This window comes from Perissodus microlepis, chromosome 23, assembly GCF_051167445.1.
Source record: "Perissodus microlepis isolate ML-2025 ecotype Zambia chromosome 23, ASM5116744v1, whole genome shotgun sequence".
NCBI classification, from domain to species: domain Eukaryota; kingdom Metazoa; phylum Chordata; class Actinopteri; order Cichliformes; family Cichlidae; genus Perissodus; species Perissodus microlepis.
Window position 1 is genome coordinate 17,257,149 of NC_140482.1, and position 22,140 is coordinate 17,279,288.

Sequence of the window (22,140 nt, forward strand, 5' to 3'; positions counted from 1 at the left end):
GCCCAGGTGTTCAAACTGCCAATCCCACAGGCACTGATCCTCCTCCACACCTTCAGAGATTCAGGCTTTTGAACTGAGCGTTGATAACCGATTTTAAACACAGGTTTTGGAGAGTGGTGAAACTCTGCCTGTCTTAAGTTGCTCTTTTTGTACCCAATCATCTGAGCTGTTGCTAAGTAACCCAATTAGCTGCACAATGTTCCTGCAACGGTTTCTTTTTAGTACCACTCACTTTTTGTCCACTGTAAATATTTCATGTTTTCTGTGTACTATTGTGAATGAAATATTGCTTAAAGAGATTTGGAAATAATTGCACAGTGACCCAGCTTTTTTTCAAGAGTCGTACATATTTTGAAAGGATTTTTGGCATCTCGGCTGCTGGAAATGGCTTTAGGAGTCATTTGTTTGCTCTGAAGACACAGTTTAGTTTTCTGCAGCTGCTTAGAGTTACCATTCTTGTGCCTATGTGGTAAAAAACCAATATAAAGCCTGCAACCAGTTAGTGTAGTTTTGCGTAAAGACTCGAAGCAGCAGGAAACAGCGAGCCTCGTCCTTTTAAAAATTTAAAAATAGAATTAGTAGGATCTCTGCTTAAGTTTATTAACGTAACCTGTCATTATGCTTTATTAAATTGTGGTTAAATAATTGTTGCCTATAAAGTAATATTTAATATTTTCTTTGGTTAATTTACTTATTTACTTTTATTTAATTGCAGTTATTCAGTCCTGCTCACCAATAAAATGAGCTTTTCCTTTAGAGTGTGAACTAAACCTTTTTTTTATGATCTGCAGTGCATTTATGAAAACTCCATATTTCTGCAGAGGACTCATCTGTCTAGGCCGGGTGTGCCTATGTGGTAAAAAGCATGCCTGTATGCTTTCTAAGGAGACCCACAGGAGTCACGCAGGGGAGGAGTTTTAGTGTATTTGAGCCCTTTTTTTTTTTTTTTTTGGAGGGAGTTTGCACTGGGAGCTCAGTGGGGAGGGTCCCAGAGTAGTTTTTATGCCTCTGCTTTCATTCACTGGTTGCTCAGTGGCCCTTGATCAGCCTCGATTTAACTGCTGCCCGGCTGGCTAACAGGTGGTGCTTTGAGGAATCTGCGCTGTTGCAACAGCCAGCACCATGTGGAGGAGGCTCCAGACTGCAACGCTGCTCCTCATCCTCTGCTCCGGGAGCTTGGAGGCCTGGTTCTGGAGAACCACGGATGAAGAAACAAAGACAGAAGCGGTTACGTTTGATGCTACCACTTTAACCACTCACACTGTAGCAATGATCACCAGTACAAAGCAGGTGGTGGAAGGTGCTGCTACTACTACTACTACCAGCAGTGTAATGATGGAGGAGGAAGGTTCTACTAAGACTGCCGCTGGTGCAAAGGTGGAGGAAGAAGAGGAGGATGACAACTTGTCCGGGGTCGGGGAAGAAATCATCAACGTGGCCACAGGCATCCGTAAGTTTGTCGAGGCGTGGGATGCGACCACGGCCACCTGGACTGTTAGTGCCGGCCTGACGGAGAAGACGGAGAAGTCTGACGTGACGATGAAGCCAGGCAGGTTCTCGGGGGAGAGGGTGGAGGAAGGGTCTGGGGGTGGGGAAGGGGAAGGGGGTGGATTTGAGTCAGACGTGACGATTAGAGGTGGCGTTTCTAAATTGAATGGCCCACCCTGTCTCCCCGCGCCCTCTGATTGGCCCGTTTGCAGACAGCCACGCCTTTTCTCGTTGCCCAACTTTTTCAACCACACTTCAGTGGAGGAGGCGGGGGCGGTCCTACAGGAGTGGGCTTGGCTCACAAAAGCAGAATGTCACCACAGCGCAGAGCTATTCCTCTGCCTCCTCCTGACTCCCAGGTGTCCATCCCCCGTCTGTCACCTGCCCTGCCGCAGCTTCTGCCACACACTGCAAGACAGCTGCTGGGCGTTCCTGGAAAACGGGCGTCTCCCAGTGGAGTGTGACCTCCTGCCTGAAAGAGCTCATGAGCCCGGGCGTCCGGTGTGCATGTCAGTTAGTAACTGGAAAGGTAACCGCGGCGGGTTAGAATGTATCCTGTGTGACGATACATTTTGAATCCGGAGCGTCTATGTGTGTTTGTTTTGGTGTCCAGCTGCATCATTGTCTTTGCCCATCACATGATTCACTTTAAACGTGATGCATGTTTTTACCATTTTAATGTGATCATATAGAGCCCATAAAGTACTCTGGCTCATGTGACTACAGGTGCTATACATTACAGTTTCACATATATTTGACCCCCTACCATGAAACCACTGGTGGGTTTGTTTTATTAGAGGAAGATAATGACCCTCACATTTACTGGGGCTCCGGCTAATGATAATTTTTTTATTATTTTGTTGCTTGTAAGAAATTTCAATTTTCCAAATCACAGGATAAAATTATTAAATGTCTTTTTTTTTAATCCAGAACCCCAAATATATGAATTATTATAATGTAAGGCTGTAAATTCACAAGTTTTAGAAACAATCATCATCACTTTTGAAAAAATCTGGGATCAAATTATTGAAGTATAGTTAATAAAGTATTCTGTTTTGGATATTGTCACAATTAATGCACAAGAGCATTCATCATCTTTTAAAAAAAATAAAAATCTGTTATATTCTTGTGCCTACATTACCCATAATGCAACATCAGTTTGTTTTAGAAGATCAGGTGTAGTAAGTAGCAACTATGTAGCTCACAGGCTCAAGCAGGGTTCAGTTCAGGCTTCACAGTCTTCACACGCCTCTTTCTGAGGTCACAAAGGGCTTTAGTCAACTTTCTTACATCCAGATTCTTATCAAAGTAAACTTTAAGTGCAGTTCCATTTGATCAGCAGTATATCAAAAATTAATGAAGGCATCATATTCACTGTAATAAATATCGAAATTCTGTCATACAGAGGACCCAGAGTACCAAAAAAAAGGTTTATCATATGATCAACTATTTGGCGGTTAGGTAATCAAGTTTGGTATGTGAGATGCTAATGTTTTTGGTATATTTTATATTTATCCAAAAACACCCCAAAACATATCTAAAAGTAAATTGTAATAATTAATTATTAACCCTTTAAGACCTACCATAGAACCAAGTCCACCAGAGTTATCTTTACATTTTTACATTTCAAGTTGCTATTCCATCAATACAACCATTGTAGCCCAAACTTTAATAATATGTATGCATTAAGTGCATAATAACTACACAAATTGCAAAAAAGTGCAGTAAACTACAAAAAAATTGAAAATCTTTTTTTTTTTTTTTTTTTTTTTTTACATATATTTCTAGTTAGCGAAATTTAAGATGGCTTGTCTCTCAAAACTGTAAATACAAAAAAGTTGCACAAAATAGTTTCCAACAACAGGAAATTTATTTTGAGTGTCTTCATAGCTTTATTTTTGAGATACACCAATTTTTATATACTGCAAGAAAAACGAAGAAAAAATATTATAATGCAAATTTGCCAAAAAACAGCATGTGCATCAAAATAAACTGTTTCCAGCAGTGCAATTTGAGTCCTAAGCATCCCAGAAACTATAAATAAAAGCATAAACTCAAACATGACTTTTAAAAACACCAGTGTAGGCTTATAAGGCCCCGAAAGTAAAAAACTAAATTTCTGCGAAAAAGACGTCACTTCCGGTTTCAGGCAGGTAATGGCGGACATGCAATAGTTCACGCTGACGTCTGTTCCAACGTAGGAAGTGTTATGAACAGCTGATCAGATCAGCAAAGCGTGTTTCTGGAATATTATGTTTTTGTTGCTGCAAGTGCTTTTTATGCAATTTTTGCAAAGCTATATGTGGAAGGAAACCGTGACCTAGGACAAGCTGATGGCATAAGATGTAAGTACAACTCCTCCAGTTTCAAAGTTTTTTTTGCAGTTTGCAAAGAAAATTATTGCGCTAGCTTACGTGGTTCCAGTTCTACAGGGATTTAAAAATAGTTACGCAAAACGGAGCGTGCCCGCTCCGACCAGTTTTAAAGGGTTAATATACTGGTAAAAATCAACTGAGAAACTACCAACACATAAGTGTGATGCGTTATGTATACACTGTCATATAGCTGACACATGTTGCCTACATAATTTAAAAATATAGATGATTATCTTTATTTTTCATTTTCTAATTTTTAATGTATTATTTTATTTAGGCGGTTTTGGTCCTCCGTATGTTAAAGTCAGAAAAAAGCTTGCAATTTGGAAGATGGGTTTGATTAATGTTAAATACACACTTTTTGTAAATCAATGGTCAAAACATGCAAAAACATTGATGTTGGAACTGCTGAAGTTGCTGTGGTGTCACTTTCTACCCTGACGCATGATAAAACACCTGAGTTCACGCCGTTGTCGCCAGGCTGCATGCAGCAGTTCATGTTGTTGTCTTGTCTCCTGCAAACGAGGCATTTTTAATGTGTAGAGTCAGTAGCAGTCAGCAGCAGCATGCCTGCTAGTTGTTTGATGGTAGTTGTATCTTTTTTATGACACTTAAATCTATTCTGGTCATGTTAGATGTTTATACTGTAAACTAGAAATCATATATACATTAGGTTAGAAACTTTTGCAGTGAGTATAAACCCTGACAAATATATCAGAGGCTCTTGTTCAGCCTTTTAATGCCTTAATAAATTTAGCAGCACATGTCATTGGCTGGACATTCCGGGCGTTTTTTAAGTTAAAACTTTGACCTCTGCCACATGAAAACCTTCTTCATCGTGTGTTTCCCACGAGAATGCTTACTGCAAATGTTTGAATGACCTTTACAACAACTTGTGGCTTTAAAACACCAACACAGCTATGTTTCACCCCACAGCAGACTCCTGAATCTGCACTGCAGTACGTTTTGGAGACTTTGGTGTATGCATGCAGCCGAGCTTTTGCACTGTTTTTGCTCGGGGTGTACGGGTTATAACACGTCCCTGTGGTTGTCAGTCAAACTGTTTATTGCCTGTGATTTTCCATACACCTGCACAAGGGATGACAAAAGGGTTAAGGGAGCCTACATTTGATCAAAAACACTCAGTATAAGCTCTCAGTCGTGATGTTGTCTTTACATTTAGATGTAGGTTGGTTTCTCACAGCAGGCAGTAATCATTCTATTCCTCCCATCACATCCTACTCCTGCATGCCAGCCACGCTTTTCTGTCTCGAGTTATCGTGTCATCATTTCTAATCAGCTGGTGTGTTATGTAGATTTACAGATGGATGGCGTTTTATAGTTTCCCAGATGGAGAGGAAACAATCAGGCTGTCTGTGGTGGCAGTGGCGGTGGAAGTGGGGAGAAGCTTGTGGAAGGTATTTTTGATAACCGCTGTGGGTGGGGAAATGGTCTGCTCCGAGAGATTGAGTGTGACGATTGTGCGGTCGGTTTGGGAGAAAGGGCGGCGGTCTTGCGGTCGGTAACAAGAGAGCGTTGTGATGGGATGAGACGGGGAGGCTTGCAGTCTCTGCCAGGAGGGCAGAGGGCACGACAGTCACCCACCCTTTCACCCAGTCACACTTGATGGAATGCAGTCGAGTGTTTGGGACACCATTAGAAGATGAGCAGAGATTCAAAACGAGGCACAAGTATGAGAAAGACTTTTATGTGAGTGGGGAAATACTGGGTCTTCAACTTGGAAGCAATTTAAATGCATTTTGGACCATTTATGTGTCATTTATAGTGTCTCAGACAGACACTGAGTCACTTCCATTTGTTTAAAGTTCATCTTTTTCCAGCTGATGCTGAGGTTCAAGAGGCCACGCCCACCCTGGAGGGCCTCTGGGTTCCCCTGCTGCATGGTTAGTGCTCAGTTAGTACTCAGGTATAAAAAAAAAAAAGAGACGGCAGTTTAATGAGCTGGTTGTGAGCTGCTTGTTTATCATTATTTCTCATTTGCTGCTGATTGGTTCCCTTATTAGTTCCTAAAAAAACACAAACTGTGAAAGCAAGGTTTTCAGCCTGTCTTCAGCCCATAAAAATAAAAAGTAGTGCCACCAGCAGCCCAAGCTTTAAGCTTTCAACATCACTGAAAAGCAAAGCAAAAAACTTTTAAGTGGCCTGAAAGATCAGTCTTTGCTATTTTCTTTCACGCTGTTGGTGACCAGCTGAAGAATACGACAAATTGACAGATGACTTGGCAGTAAATACATTAGAGAAAGGGTGTCAAACATAAGGCCCGGGGGTCAAAATCGTCCCGGCAAAGACTCCCCTCATGTAATTAACCATTAAATGACAGATAATGCATAAAAATGTTTTGAACGTTTTTTTTTTTTTATATTAACAAAAAAAAACCTTGGAGTGTTGGAGCCTGTTAGAGAAGGAAACTGGAAACAGTCTGCAGGTAACTGTTAGAAGCAACAAGCTGTCAAAAATGTATTAGAGCAGTTTGCTTTATCAAATTATATTTTCTCAGTTTTCAGATCTGTTTTGTAATAATTCCCTAGCTTTGCCTTCCAGCACATTGTTTTTCTGCACTTTTTCCTCTTTTTAAAAGTCAGATTTGGTGCTTTTACTGAATCCAGTTTTCAGTACATTCATTCTGTGAGTAATTAATTTTTGCCCTACTTCATGCATGTAACACATGTATCACGACAGCAACGGTTAACGTTTGACCCTGTAGCAGATTGGAGAATAAGAGAGCTAGCACAGACTTAAAATATAAAAACTGGGCTTTAGACACATTGAAATATGGTCCTGTTAGCAAAACGGATGATGAAATAAATCATGCATTTCGACATGTGCTGCAGGCTAAATTTATGAACCAGTGGTACCTGTCACCGTTCATACTTCTCAAATTCTTCACATAGACAAATTTGTTTTGGAGGGCAGCCAAAAACCCGAGCTTTTCAGCTCTTCTGCCTCTTCGAGGAGCAAGATGTGAACAAAAAGAAGAATCCAGCTGATGTCATCTGAGCTGCACCGATCCCCCCTCAATCAACTTTAATTGGCGCTGGGCTCTGGGCTCATTCAGACGTGGATTAGAGTCTGAGCGGGGATCAGAGGCTGGGTGAAGGTGACACAGGCTCCATTTGAAGTGTTAACTGATGCCACAGCCGAGACTCAGTGCAATTAACAGCCCGAGTCTCAGGCCAGCTGTGTGAATGAAGTGTTTGTTGTGTTTTACGATAAAGAGTCCTGGATTTTATTCTTACCCACGTCCTCAATTCTCCAAATCAAGACCTGCAGATTTCTGCTGCAGATATATTAAGATCTGCTTTGGGAATACCAGGACAATGGCATAATATTCCTCATGCAAAACACTGAAATTACTGAAATTGTTCAGACACAGTAGATGCTTTGGTGTAGTTATTGAAGGCAGATTGAGTTGCTTTTGCAAGTAAAGGACATTTCAGGTCAAGCAGAAGAATGAGGGTGTAGTTTCCTACATTTTTCTCTATTTTAGGCCACTTTAACCATCACATGCTTGCATTACTTTGCCCGTTGTACTTTGTAATTTAAGCACACAGTGTGGTTACATTGACTGCAGTGACACTCAGGCTTAGGCGCAGATTTTACAGGATAGTATAAACTCTTCTTATGCTCCCCCTCCAGGATGAGGGAAGGTCTCTGCACTGCTAACCCTCTGGAGGAGTTCATTAGTTACACTGTGACATTTCTGCATGTTTTAACTGGCGCGTTGAGTCAGTTCGGGCTGCTGGCCCGTCCACTTTGTCCCATTAACAGTCCCTCATGGTCCACTTTCCCATGGACAGTTGCCGTGCATTTCCTCCCTCCCGCCCTCTGTCTGTCCATCTGTCAGTCCATGCCTCTTCTCATTGCCTGTGTCTTTTTCTTCACACGCTAAAACAGGCAGGCGTCGGATTTCTCTGGAGTTACATGTTGGAAAATACAGACATGGCACCCCAGTAATCCCCTGTAACCGAGAACATGAGGTCATTAAGGCCGCAAAACACTGATGTGGGCTGTTCTTGCATACAATGGGGACTGTTAGCGTGGAGAAAGGAAGTCAGAAATGAGCTTTCTGTTTCAACAAAAAAAATCAGTATTTCATTATTCGACGGTGTCCCATGCAGAGATCTGAGCTGATGTCTTAAGAGCATAAAAAAAACAATTTGAACAGCTTAACGTGAGGAGTTCCTTCATGAACATAATTTACTGTCCAATTTGCAACAGTTCTGCTCATTGCACACGCCAAATTTCTGTGGTTTTAGCTTTGTTTGTTTGTCATTATGACTTATATAAAATAGGCGGGGCTTCACTTCCTTAAATACACAAATCAAAATGTAGCAACATTTGAATCAAACTTTGTTTTTTTCTTTGCCAAGCCAATGAAACTGCATTTTTTTCATGTTTTTGATAAACTCAAAGTTACGTTTTATATATATTATGACAAACACCATCCACTTAGCACACCTTAAACACACTAAGGTGTGCTAAGTGGCATAGATTCAAGAAGGTTCTGGAAACATTCCTCACAGATTTTGGTCCATATGGACATGTGCTGCATGTCAAAGAGCCACAGACACACGATCACATCCACAATGAAAATCTTCTGTTCCACCACATCCCAAAAGTTGCTCTATTGGACTGAAATCTGGTGACTGTGGAGGCCGTTTGAGTACAGTGAACTTATTGCCATGTTCAAGAAACCAGTTTGAGATGATCTGAGCTTTGTGACATGGCGTGCTATCCTCAGAAGATGGTACACTGTGGTCGTAAAGTGATGGACATGGTCAGTAACAACACTCCGGTAGGCTGTGGTGTTTAAACAATGCTCAGCTGGTACTGAGGAGCCCACAGTGTGCCAAGACAATATCCCTCATATTATCACACCAACAGCAGCCTGAACTGTTGATATAAGGCAGTATGGATCCATGCTTTCATATCGTTTGAGCCAACTTCTCACCCTCCTATTAGACGTTGCTGCAAAACTCAGACAGGCTATGACTTTCCAATCTTCTGTTGTCTGGTTTTGGTGAGTCAGTGTGAATTGTAGCCTGAGTTTCCTGCTCTTAGTGGTCAAGAGTGGTCTTCTGCTGCTGTAGTCCATCTGCTTCAAGACTGGACATGTTGTGCATTCAGAGATGCTCTTCTGCATTGCTTGGTTGTAACGGTTAATGTTGCCTTCACATTTTTTACCCAGACAACTGCCACTCAGTGTGGATCAGCAGTTTCTGAAATAGTCTCAAATGAATAACCGTGCCACATACAGAGTCACTTAAAATCACCTTGCATCATCATTCTGATGCTCAGTTTCAACTTCAGCAGGTAGTCTTGACCATGTCTACATGCCTAAATGCATCGAGATGTTGTCGTGTGAGCAGTTGATCAGGTGTACCTAATAAAGTGTATAATAAAGATAATTCTGGGCATTTATGATAACTATTCCATTATTAAATGGAAAAACAAATACTAAATTTGGGGAAGATAGACACTGGAGATAAATTATGAATTAAATACTCCATAAATACAGCAAAGATTGATTCTAAAAGAAAGGAGGAACATTTTCATTATTTTTCCTCTTCCTGCTTCATTTGACACAATGCTGTGCAGGTTATTTTATCCTCTTGATGCTATGACATATAAAACAAAGTTTAACATTCTTCCAGTGCAAATTTATTCCTGTAGAATTTAATGAACATGTCTTACACATGGAGACTCCTTTCCCTCAGCTCAGCTCTTAGTATTGAAACTATGTCAAACTGCACTGTCCCTTTTTAATAAGTAATTAAATATATCTATTGCTTTATACATAATATTTTGTGCTTTATGAAATCAAAACATGTTTAAAAGTTTTTTACAATGTCTGAAGAGGTAAAATGATATAAAATCCTGCCAGGAAAAACTCTAAAAATAAGCATGTTTCTTATTCCCTGTTGCTTCCTCTGCATTCTCACAGGAAAGAAACAGAAATAAATTAAAAGCCTGAGACTAGATTGCAGCCCAGATAAAGAAATTAGAAAACTTTGCGTAATTGTTATGTAATGGTCTTGTAACCACAGTGCTAATGGCTTGCTGGCAGACATTAGCCTCCCTCATGGGAGACTTCGCTGTTACTGGGCTGTAGAGTTGGGTTAGTGGGAGAGCTGTGGTAAAACCAAACAGCTTCCAGATGTGAACATGTATGGAATTAGAGTAGGGGCCTCCCTTGAGAAATTCATTTTCAGTCTACCATTTTTGATTAACTGTAAGTTCACATTTATGCTGTCGTTTGTCATTTTCTGAAACTGCATAAATATATACCACTATATGGTTTAGCTCACACAACAGCTGCAGCAGCTGTGCTGCCTTGAGAAGAACCAATAGCAGGTGCCTTCACTGAGAAGCCCTCCACCCTGCCGATCTCAAGCTCCAGTTGGATCAAATCCTATAATCCCACAGGAGCCAGGCTTCTTGTAGCTGCTGCGCAGGTCGAGAGAGTTTACAGGCTGACAGCAGTTAGTTATGATCTGGTTGTCCTGTTACTATCCATGACAGCAGCATAAGCAGGTGGAAGGCAAACAAACCCCCCAAAGGGAAAAATAAGGTGGCTTAAATGGCATTAAATATTGACCACACGTGAACATATAAAATTCCCATCACTAAGAAATGTGGGAGACCCCCACTACTGATGACCTCTGTACGCCTTTAATGCACAGATTGCACTTGTGCAATGGCAAGCCTCAAACCCTATCCTGGTCAAAAAAAATGCTGCTTCTCCCCTGTGAGGCTGATTTATGAGAATGTAAATCTGCTGCTTCTCATTTCCCTTGTGGGCTATTTTAGTCTGTGGGAATTGAAACTCAAGCAGTTTTTCCACTAATGTGCCCCACTATCGAAGTCTCAGAGTGTGTCCTATAAATGCCTTGTAGCCATGTTTTTTTTGGGAAAGTTTTGTTCTTAAATCACCCTCATTGCTGAATTTGGGATCTGTGGTTTTAGCATGTGACCTGCAGTGTCAGTGCACTTTTCGGTTTGTTGTTCCAGACATGGGATCTTCAAGGGTCACTTCAGTTAGCAGCTACGTTTGCAGCAGACTCGTAACTCTATGAACCTTGCAGTGAAAAGCACTTGTGAAATTTATGCCTCCTCACCCAGTAAAATCCAGTGTTAGAAAACATTCAAACGCCTTTAATGTGCCACAAGTATTTGAATTTGCCCACTTTTAGCATTTAAAAATGGGCAACTGTGTAAAAAATGACTAGAATAACTTTACAATAACTTTTTTTAAGTCCTTGAATTTAATCTGAATCACATCTTGATTATTTGATTTACTTTACTGTGGTGGTGTACAGAAGCAAAATTGCAAAACAAGTTGCCATTGTCCAAAAACCTGATTGTATACATTGGTTTAAGACCAGAAAGCTGACACACTCAGGAAATAACCAACAAGAACTAGTGAAAAACGGTGTCAAGTAAGTGTAAGGAAAAGCTTTCATTTTGAAAGTAAAGGGTTTCCTTTTCTGTCTTCACAGTTTAACTACTGCTTAGTAGTAGTAGTAGTAGCTGAGTGTTTGCAAACAAGCTGGTCTTATCTATGCAAGCTAGCAAACTGTGGCTGTTTGCTAGCAACCAAAGCAATCACAAAGACTTTTTCAGTGCAGCACCATGTACCTCTGTGCAACCAGTTTCACCTAGCACCTGCTATCAGCCTGTCAGGGAATACACATTTTCTCTAGTTCCATCAGATTCAGCAGATGTTTACATGTTTATGTAATAGCCTTTTATAATGGACACAGTAAACATGCTATGCTAGTGGCAGCTTTGAGGAGCACAGCTCGTTGGGTTGAGGTTTTTTTGCCCTCGCCATCTTGCTGTCTTGAAACACGACGCTGCTTGGGATGACTATAGGTCATTTTATTGGCCTTTACAAAGGATGCAGGTTAAAATGACTTTCCAGTGGCTTCACTTTGTAGACCAAGAGGCTACATCTATCTGTGACATGCAGTATACTCACAACATCCCAACAAAAAGACCAGGGTCTTATAAACCCTTCAACGTTTAATTCTACTGCACAAAGATAATACTGCATCAGTACTATCGGTTCAGTCCCACATATGATTGTGTAATACTAATTACACTGGCTGGTTTGTGAGTTTTTATGTACATTTTTCCTCTTATGAAGGATATTTACTTGATACTCAACAACATAAATGTCACCCAACTGATATAAATCATTGAAAACATTTTTTTTCAATGGTTGGCAACTGAAAGTCAATTTTCTCTTTCCTATGTGTGCACTAAGTTTTAACTTCCTGTCTCCTCCCTCTCACAGAAGTGAGCGGCATCTCTTTACTCCAGCTGATTGGAGAACCTCCACTAGAAGAGTTCACCACCACCTATGGGCCAAATGGGGAGCCTGCCTACCGGTTCACTCCTTCAGTGGTCCCGGGCCAGCGAGCTCTGGTCCATGTCCCCAACCCTTTCTACCGCCACTTCTCCCTCCTCTTCCATGTCAAGCCCTCCACTCCTGCCGCCTCCATCCTTTTCTCCATCACAGATGCCACCCAGAAGCTCATGTATGTTGCTGTCAAGCTCAGCGCGGTGAAGGCTGGCCGTCAGAAGGTTCAGTTTTTCTACACCGAGCCCGACTCTGAGGCTTCGTACGAGGCTGCCAGCTTTGAGGTGCCGAGCATGGTGGACACCTGGAGTCGCTTCTCGCTGTCAGTCATGGAGGAGCAGGTGGCCTTCTACCATGGCTGCGACTCTGAGCCACAGGTGGTGAAGTTTGAGCGCTCGCCGGATCCCATGGATCTCGACCCTGCATCAGTACTCTTTGTGGGTCACGCGGGAAGAGCTGACAATGGCAAGTTCCTGGTAAGTGGATCCACAGATTTGATGTTCCTTGGTGATTGCCAGATGATAACCAACCTGTAGGCCTTTGTGACTGGGACTTCAGCAATCATTTACTTTGGGACTGCCAGCAACCAGTCCAGAAATATTCATCTTTCCGTCTTGGCTTTTGGTTGTTAGATGGTCACTGACCGGTCCCTGGGCCTGTGTGACTGGGCCTTATTCCCCTGATCCCACACCGTCACCATGATTCTGTCATGTCAAAAATGGCAACCAAGTTAACATCACATGGTTAATGGTCACATGTCTCAAAAATCTTAGTGGGTTGAGGAGTAATAATGACAACATCATATTTTTTAAAGGTTACATGAAGTCCAAAAATGCATGAAGAAGATTTCAAGTATTTGAAAGTTTTAACTGATGCTGCTCTTACTCAGGTCTGCTTTGAAACACAGCTGATAGATTCTTAACATGGTTTTTACTGAACGCTGCTTAGTGATTAAAAGAAATAAGTAATAACAATAAAACAGTCTCTGTATGTGTTACTTTGTAGCTCATGCAGTTTTAGCATGATTATTAATTTTGTTCATTGGGTATAAATGACTAGAGGGTGACTCATCCAAGCCGTGGCTTAGCCTGCCTACAGCGGCTCATCTTGTTTGTAGATTGGACTGGATCACTCTACCTGATCCTGTGAGTGGAAGTATTGACCTACAGTCATCCATTTACCCTGCAAAATCCACTCCTGGAAAATGACTTTTGCATTTCCTCAAAGCGTTTGAGAAGAGCAAGTTGTAAATTAAAAAGTGAGCCAGGTCAAAGGTCACCAGTAACCATTATTCTTTTGGAAGGATCCTTTCAGCAGAACTTGGTTGACAAAAATCGCATTTTTAAGATTTCTTGAGTATCAAAATAATTCATATACAGTTACACGTACATTTACATATATGCTGCAGACAGGAAATGCTCATGGCTAATTCAGCATATTTTCAGTTGCTCCAACACACAAATAAATGTGCTAAAATAAAGATGCCAGAAAAGATTTCTTCTTTATGTGTTGAGGATTTGATCACTATCAATATTTAGGAAATATGAAAGTTTAACGCATTAAGAATTGGACAAACCAACATGATGGCACTCATCTCAGAAATAAGCATAAAGCTACAGCAATGCTATAAAACGGGAAAGACAAATTATCACTTTTAAACACTATAGTTTTTGTTTTATACAACAGTGTAGTGCAAAAGAATGAGACGCCTGTTTTGTACGCATAATCTCCAGGGTACCAGCAGAGGAAATGCTAAAGAGATCTTTCACAGTTCTGACAGGAAAAAATGAAAAACAGCAACAAATCCTCCTCCAGAGGTATCTGGGAGTCTGTTCTTTCTTGTCTGTGACGTCTCCCTGCGGCACTCCGTCCAGGGTTTGTGTCATTAACAATAAGGAGGTAGTGCCACCTTTAACCTCTGAGACAGGGACTCTGGTGATCATATGACTCTCTTTGAAGTGGAGAACTGTGGAAGAAATTAAGATGGCTGCAGTTAAAGCTCATAAAATCTGCATGCTTCTGATAATACCTATGGTGGGATTCACTGTCTGTGTGTTTTAGGGTGACATGGCAGACCTGAGACTGGTGGGAAACCCTCGGTCAGCTGAGCGTTTATGCGACTATGAGGACGACTCTGACACTGTGAGTTCTTGTGTTTCCAATATTCCAGTCAAACCACCAGAAGGCTTTTGTGAAACACAGTTTTTTCTCTGTATCGCAGGGCTCTGGTGACTATGGCAGCGGCGACGGCGAGAGGAGGCAGATGGGAGGCAGCGTGAAGGTCTGTATGAGCTTTGTGGATGTCTTATATGAACATACAAGAGTGATTTACAGTCTCTGAAATCATCTCAGCTCGAGATGTATTTCAAGAGGAACAACAGGGCCTAATTGCATTATGGGAATTGTAGGCATTGAATTGCTTATTAATGGCTTTCTGGAGGTCTCTCAAAGTTTTCTTTAGACATTAGCTACTTTTTAACAGACCATTATCAGAGGAAACTTTTTTGTTTGTTAAGCCATGTAACACTATGAATCATTCAAGCTTATAAAAAGGCACCTAACTGAAGGGATGAACCAGTGTTTTGTCTATACATAACAGACAACAACAACAAAAAATTTAATTTGTATCTTTAGTCGTTGCTACCAGCCTGTCGCAAAAACATATCATTTGTTCCCATTTCTTTAGTTGAATCTATAAAAAACTCCAAAGATAACATTTTCACAGACATAAACTAGTATTTATTTTTCTTGTAACAACTAAATGATTCCCAAAGAGCTATTAGCTCAGCACATCCTTAAAAAATCTGAGGAAAATGGACAATTGGAGGACAAAAAGAGAAGTGGCAGCCCTAAAAAGATACCTGCAGCAGATGAACAGTATCTGAAAGTCAAGTCCTTAAGAAACTGTTCACTGAAGCATCATCAGAGATGGTCTCAGTGAAAAGGTGGCTGTCAAGACGCTTTTCTTGATAAGGAGAAAAGGCTGAGGTATGAAAATTACACTGGACTGGACTGAAAATCAGTGGAGACAGGTTTGATGGAGTGATGAACCCAAATTTCAGTTTTTGATTTTGATTCGTCAGTATGTACGGGGCAGGTTGGAGGGAGGTGCAACACTGAGTGTCTACAGTCATCATCGAGCTGCATCTCAGCCAGTGGTGTTGGAGATCTTTGTCAGAACTGATGAATTACAAACACAGAAAAGTGCCATCAGAGTTTGAGCCACCATGCAATACCATCTGGAAAGAGTCTGATTGACAAAAGCTTAATTTTTCAGCATGACAGTGATCCCAAACACACTGCCAATGCAGTAAAAGCACACTCACTGCCCCCAAGAGTTTCCAAATGTGGAGCGATCATTTGGCTTAACATTATTTAGTAGTAGTTTTTGTTTTTAATTTATGGATCTCTTTCAGTTAAATCTCTTTTGCAGTGAAATATTTTTACACTAGGATCCTTTATATATATGGGAGACCATAGAGAATATGAAAAACAGTTGGGTGAACTTAAAAAACACACATATCCCAAAACATCATTAACACATCAGCTGGTAACACACTGCTCCCTAGTGGTGAACATTTAATTTAAACTTTCAATTTCAACTGAATGCAAATTATCTGCTTTCCACCACCTGGTGGAAGTATTTGTCTGCTGTTGTGCACAAATATTGTCTGAAAATTACATATAAATGTAGATGTACATGTGATGTGGTTGCATTCCATTATGTGAATTTCCAGATGTTTTAAACTGTTGTATTTGTGTCCCGTTCCCCCCACAGACCACCCCTCCACCTTTCCGTCCACTGCCTGAACCTCCGCTGATTTCCTCACACATAAACACACTCGCACAAACAGGTAAAGAGAAAGTGTGTTAATTTAGAACTAAAGAGCTTAAGCGTGCTCTTCCAGGACTCTCAGCATGTCACTGCGCTGTATAAATGTGTAATGGAAGTTTTTAAATCATGCAGCAGGCGCTGCCAAAGAAACATCATGTAGACATTTTTAAGCCAGAAAAGTTTACGTCAGGTTGCCTGTCTGGACCCGTGTGAGGAGATTGCTGCAAGGAGTGTGTATGACTAGAAGTTCTTTCGCTCCCTCTAGTGGATGATAAAAGAAGTAATTTCTCTTTGAGTGAGTTGCTCGTGAAATAGGAACGTTCCTTTCTCCATCACGCCACAAACATGTTTCATGAGTTCTCCGAGCAGCAGGTAAAGGTATGTTTGTGTTCAGATGTCTGGTATCAGCCCTCCGTGGAGTACAGCAGGCAGGACTTCAGCAAGCCTGGATTATTAGGCTCAAGAGGTGGGTCGCAGGGGGCAAAAGGGTCCTGATAATGGCTGGCAGCACATCAGATTAGGCTCATGTCCTAATCAATCTGTGGCCTTCCTATCACAGTAAAGAAGGAGCGCTCTGGCTGTTGCTGCTTTCTCATTCTGCTCAGTGTATGGGTGGAGGTTGATTGAACGTCAGCATCCGCTCAGCAGGCTTCAATGCGATGGTGTCTTAGTTTTGTCCCCAAGAGAGCAAATCTTGATTATTACTGAAGTAGCAGACTACTTACTACTGAAGTTTGTAGCACAACATCCAACATTGTTTCTACTTGTAGTGCCACTCTGAATAGTCCTCAGGAACTCTGTTTAATCAGATTGGCTTAAATTAAAATCACAGGATGGTAGAAATGACATTTTAAAGGTATAATCTTTATTAAAATCTCTGTTCCAGTCAACTTTGGTGCAAAACATAATATAATAACTTACGTTTAATGCTCTATCGGACATTTCTTGAGTAAAACGTTCTGTTGTATAAGTGACGATGGGCAACGCTCATGGAGGTCCAACACTGACAAAATAATGAATGAATGAATAAATGGCTCAAAAAGTGCCATATACCTTAAATATAAAAATACATAAAATAAGATGAAAATTGGTGTTTCAGATTTTATGTTTTCCATTAATTGTGTTATTTCCTCCTTTTTTTTTGCTCAGTTTTTATTTATTTATTTATTTTTATTTATTCATTCCATTCTCCTATTTGAACTTTTTTTTTACTTTCTATTTCCTGTTTTTTCTTCTTATTTATTCTTGTGTGTTTTTTATTTGACTGTTGACTTATTTATTTATGTTCCTGTTTTTACTTCATTTTCACTCATTTTATTTAATATTTACTAATTTTGTTAGTCCACAAACAAAACTACTGTAACTTTTTATTGTGAAGCAGAAGCAACTAAACCTACTAGTTTAAATACAAAAAACAGTAAAACATGCATGTTCTGCCTCTCGTGACCTGTTTGGGCTCATAAAGACATTTTGACTCCAGCCGTCACCAACAATAGAAAACCAGCATTAATTGTAAGCGGCGCTAATGTGTCTGCTTTAATATTTGTCTCTTTTGTTTCTTTACCAAAAGCAAACTTACAGATCAACATGGTTTTATTTTATTTATTTATCTATTTATTTATGGTGGACCTGTTAAGTTAAATATAAAACCCTGAAGAAACGATACAGCTAACCTTGAAATGAGAAGCAAGAATTCCTGCTTCCCTCTATAGGACTGATTTCTAAAATAAAATTGGCCTTTTTTGCAGAGAAAAATAAATAGAAGGCAATTTCATTAAAGACATTTTTTGGCTTTTGCTTTGGCATCTTCTGTGCTTTCATTTTGTGATTATTGCAGTTCCAATTTCACATTTTGCTTCGGGTGATGGTGAAGGACTGTTTGCTGGATCAGCGTGCTTGACATCCATGTGCTATATAAGAGCAGATGATGCATTGATAGTTGCTGGTCTTACATTTACACATATCACATTTGTATTTAAGCATTCTTGTCCTGCGGCACAGTCTAGATGTTCCTAACTTGCTAAATTACTTCAGGTACAATCGGTGCTAAAGGTGAAAAAGGAGACAGAGGAGAGAAAGGCTCAAAGGGGGACCAGGGCCCTGTAGGAGCGAAGGGAGATTCGGGTGTCAGCTCTGGCTCTGGTTTCTCTGCACAGGGTGGAGTCCAAGGACAGAAGGTAAGACACCACTTTGTGTCTGTGAGTGTGTTTTTAGTGACCGTATGGCTGATGCACTCAACTGTTTCTTCCTGCTTTTCAGGGTGAAAAAGGTGAAAAGGTATGTAAAGTGTCTGTCCATGTACTCATACACATGCAGTTTGGCTTTTATACATAATGAGCTAAACAAAAATAAGGAGGTCAGCATGTGTACAAATAATCCCTGCAATGCAGAAGCTCAGGATTCAGAAAACTCTAAAATCTCAGTCTCAGAGCCAAGAGTTTTGTTTTTCACACTCGGCTCTGTCCGGTGTCACATATAGTTGAAAAGATGGCCTTATAGGGGGAGGAGCTAAAACTATTTTGAGTTCTGAATCATTGAAAGCTACTCTGGTCGAATCGAGGAATAAAAACATGTTGGAGATGAGCAGAAAGGCTCATGTCAGAATGAATGAATTGAAGCACAAGAGCAGAAATGTCTAAATGCCGATCAGCCAGGAGCAAAACTTATGATACAGATTGAATTTGAAATTTTATTCTTGCCATTAGAAATGATAGAAATTATTTCAGGTTCATCCATAACAACATGTTTTGTTTCTGCTGTCAACAGATCTACTGTGTCTCTGCTAGAGAAACTATTCTGATGCCTTTATTATACACATAAAGCTTAAAACTATAATTCACATTTAAATTATTTAAACCTGTAACCTAAGTATTAACTAAGTATTACATTCCTTCCAAATCCAACATTCTCACTCACAGGGTGATCTTGGCAAAGGCTACACTGGTAAAAAAGGAGATCGTGGGGCTCAGGGGCCTCCCGGACCACCTGGTCCTACAGGACCTGCAGCTGAGGTGGTCCGACTTGGGGATGGCTCTATTGTGCAGCAGCTGGCCGGACCCCCTGGACCACCAGGACCACCAGGGTTGGATGGGCCTGCAGGACCTCCAGGAGCTGATGGGGAGCCTGTGAGTACAACGAGGTTTAGAGCTGTTCAGTGTTTGGAGGTTCATGTTGCTCAGAGGTTGTTCATTAATCTTTCAGGGTGATCCAGGAGAGGATGGAAGAGCTGTGAGTTTCTCTGTTTTCACATTGAAATATTGCTACAAAAGAAGAATTATTTATAGGCTTTTCCAGATAAATCGATTGAAATATTATCAGTGTAATTTGGGGTTTTTTGCTTCTGTTTCCAGGGTCCTCCTGGGCTGCAGGGTGTTCCAGGAATTCCAGGAGGTCCTGGTGCCAAAGGCGAAAAGGTGCCCTATTTAAGTCATCTGTTTAAAGAAGACACATGGCATTATGTAACGTGATAATCCGTGGTCTTAAAATCCTCCAGGGTGAACGTGGAGAGGGTCAGCCTGGACCCAGAGGCCCCCCAGGTCCACCTGGACCTCCTGGACCTGGTACTGGTGATCGTCCAGTAAGTCCAGGCTCCACACACTCTTTTCATTCATTTCATAACTTTCAAAACTTTTCACTAAATTTATGCTTCTTACAGACATTTGTTGACATGGAGGGCTCGGGATTCCCAGACTTGGATAAAATCCGGGTATGTTTTGTTTTGGGGTTCTTATGTTGTTGTTTTTTAACATAAGTAAAAAGTAGTCACTTGAGGTGGTAATATGATTGTTTTGGGATTTGTTATCTAGGGTCCACATGGTCCACCGGGTCTCCCAGGTCCTCCTGGCCCTCCTGGGATCCCTGGTACTTCAGTGGCAGTGGGCCTTGATGGTCCAATAGCTGTTGGACCTCCTGGACCACCTGGGCAAGATGGTGCTCCGGGATTGCCAGTGAGTATTTTACTTTGATTACTTACCATTTTACTTCCTTACCACCCAATGCCTTCATTGTTCTGCTTTTAAATGTTGTTGATGTTTATTTGAGGTATAGTAAATACTGACTCTGTTTTGTGTTTGCTGCTGTAGGGACCCCCTGGTCCTCCTGGGCTACCCGGTCCACCTGGACCTGCAGGAGGAAAGGTAAAGATAGACTCAGTCTGTGGGGCTGTACTATGGTACATGCTAGCAAGAGACAATGTACTCACTAAAAGACTTAATCATTTATTAATAAAATCTGAATGAGAAATTCATTAGTTTTATTTAGTGATTAACCAAAATATTTTAAAGATTTTTATTTTGACCACAAAACAGCTAAAAAAATTCAAGAAGGATTTAAATGAATACAGCCTACAAACCTGGACTAAATGTAATGATTCAATAGACATTTCTTTTAAATGTATTGACTATCATATATTTTGTTTTAAATCTTCTTTCCCCAGGGTGACAATGGTGACCTCGGTCTTCCAGGACCAGCTGGAGAAAAGGTGAGCTTCATTTTTAATTTCAGCCCTTAAAACTCTCATCATTGAAAGCAGAAAGATGTTCCCCACTGAACTGATATGAAAATGTTGTACTTGGTGGCCCATCCATGTACTCTTCACATTCTTTGTTGCTTTCCTTTAGCAAGACGCACAAGGCTCCAGCTTTTTCACCGGCTTGTTCTCTTACTTTACTCCATCCTCTACGGTGTGTAATGGGTTGGTGGTCCTGGGGCATGTCTCTGCTGTGATGATTTATTTTATTTTCTCGAGTTTTCTGCATTATTTACTCTTTATTATTATTATTATTATTATTATTATTATTATTATTATTATATTACTATTATTTTCTGTTTTCACAGAATCTTTCAAGACATTGCAGCTGTGAAAGATTCTGTTTCCATAAAAGACTTTCTTCACTCATTTAAGGACCTACTCTGCGTTTCCTTAGTTTCTGTCATGCATATACAAAGCAAGGTGTTCATATTAAAAATGACCAAAGTTTTAATAAATCAGGCTTCACACTGTGCAGAATTTTAGATACTTTCACCAAAAATGGTTTCTTTAAATAGTAACTTGGTACAGGGACCTATGAAGAACAGGCCGTACAGCTCACAAGCACTGGGCCCTGCCCCTCAGCAAGCTTCCAGAAGCTGGCTAATCATATGACAGTGTCCTGTTAGAAAGAGACATGCACTAACACGACTTGCTTCAGACATACATTAGGGCGATGATAAAGAGGCATGTTTGTCCATTGTTGAATTATACAATCAGCTCTAGTACAATCCAAAAATAAATACAGGCACATTAATGAGCATAGTAGGTCCCCAAACCTTAACTGTAACCTTCATCCGCATCTCCACTTAACCTCCAGCTCTGCACGTGCCTGTGTCATGCCACCGTTTGCTCTTCCTGTCCTACTTTTCTTCTCCTCTTTATACAGTGTTGAACATAATCTGACATTACAACTAACCTCTGCCACCTAAGGGCTCTCAGGGTGAACCAGGACAGGTGGGGACATCAGGACAGACTGGCCTGGCAGGGCTTCCAGGTCCAATGGGACCAGTGGGACCACCAGGGCCCCCCGGACCACCTGGGCCACCATATCGCATTGGCTATGTGAGTAGATTTCTTTTCTCCTTTTTTTTTGTTTTCTTTTGTTTTTTTTTTGTGGACAGATGAGAGCAAGTACCAAGCTAAAAAAAAGTTGTTAGTTTGAGGATGGCGGTAGCAACCATTGATATCTACTCTGAAATGTCAACCAGTCCAAACAGTCTGAGTGGATGAGAAGCTAGCAGTGATCAGTTGTTTTGACTTCAAATTATCTCCATACAGGGTGATCAAGATGGATATGAGGTACTCAGTGGTTTGCCTGGACTCAGAGGCGAACCTGGACCCCAGGTAACGAGTTACAAATATGGGAGATTGTTGTTCCTTTGCTCACAGTGCTGTAAATATTTGTATATCTCATGCTGTCCTGTGCCATATTTTTCCAGGGCCCACCTGGTATTGCAGGTCATCCTGTAAGTATGCCAGAGAAACTGTATGGCTTGAATAAGTTATTTCTTTATGTCCATGATAC

The 22,140-nt window shown here is 40.8% G+C and overlaps 1 protein-coding gene across 6 annotated transcripts in view; it reads left to right on the forward strand.

Annotated features, from left to right (window-relative positions):
• Positions 1 to 22,140, forward strand: part of LOC146361180 (uncharacterized) — a 56,623-nt gene that overhangs the window by 23,659 nt on the left and 10,824 nt on the right. For 2 of the 6 annotated variants that reach the window (XM_084921636.1, XM_084921639.1), the window contains exons 1-19: positions 1,016 to 1,549; positions 12,184 to 12,725; positions 14,311 to 14,391; positions 14,471 to 14,530; positions 16,028 to 16,103; positions 16,479 to 16,550; positions 18,119 to 18,261; positions 18,344 to 18,361; positions 19,003 to 19,209; positions 19,286 to 19,312; positions 19,435 to 19,497; positions 19,578 to 19,661; positions 19,740 to 19,790; positions 19,891 to 20,031; positions 20,167 to 20,220; positions 20,520 to 20,564; positions 21,546 to 21,677; positions 21,894 to 21,959; positions 22,055 to 22,081. In XM_084921636.1, the coding sequence (XP_084777762.1) occupies positions 1,123 to 1,549; positions 12,184 to 12,725; positions 14,311 to 14,391; positions 14,471 to 14,530; positions 16,028 to 16,103; positions 16,479 to 16,550; positions 18,119 to 18,261; positions 18,344 to 18,361; positions 19,003 to 19,209; positions 19,286 to 19,312; positions 19,435 to 19,497; positions 19,578 to 19,661; positions 19,740 to 19,790; positions 19,891 to 20,031; positions 20,167 to 20,220; positions 20,520 to 20,564; positions 21,546 to 21,677; positions 21,894 to 21,959; positions 22,055 to 22,081 (2,316 nt within the window). In that variant the 5' untranslated portion in view covers positions 1,016 to 1,122. Of the gene's footprint in view, positions 1 to 1,014; positions 1,550 to 12,183; positions 12,726 to 14,310; positions 14,392 to 14,470; positions 14,531 to 16,027; positions 16,104 to 16,478; positions 16,551 to 18,118; positions 18,262 to 18,343; positions 18,362 to 19,002; positions 19,210 to 19,285; positions 19,313 to 19,434; positions 19,498 to 19,577; positions 19,662 to 19,739; positions 19,791 to 19,890; positions 20,032 to 20,166; positions 20,221 to 20,519; positions 20,565 to 20,703; positions 20,767 to 21,545; positions 21,678 to 21,893; positions 21,960 to 22,054; positions 22,082 to 22,140 lie in introns of those variants that run through there. The other 4 variants (XM_084921634.1, XM_084921635.1, XM_084921638.1 and 1 more) reach the window with 4 other exon arrangements.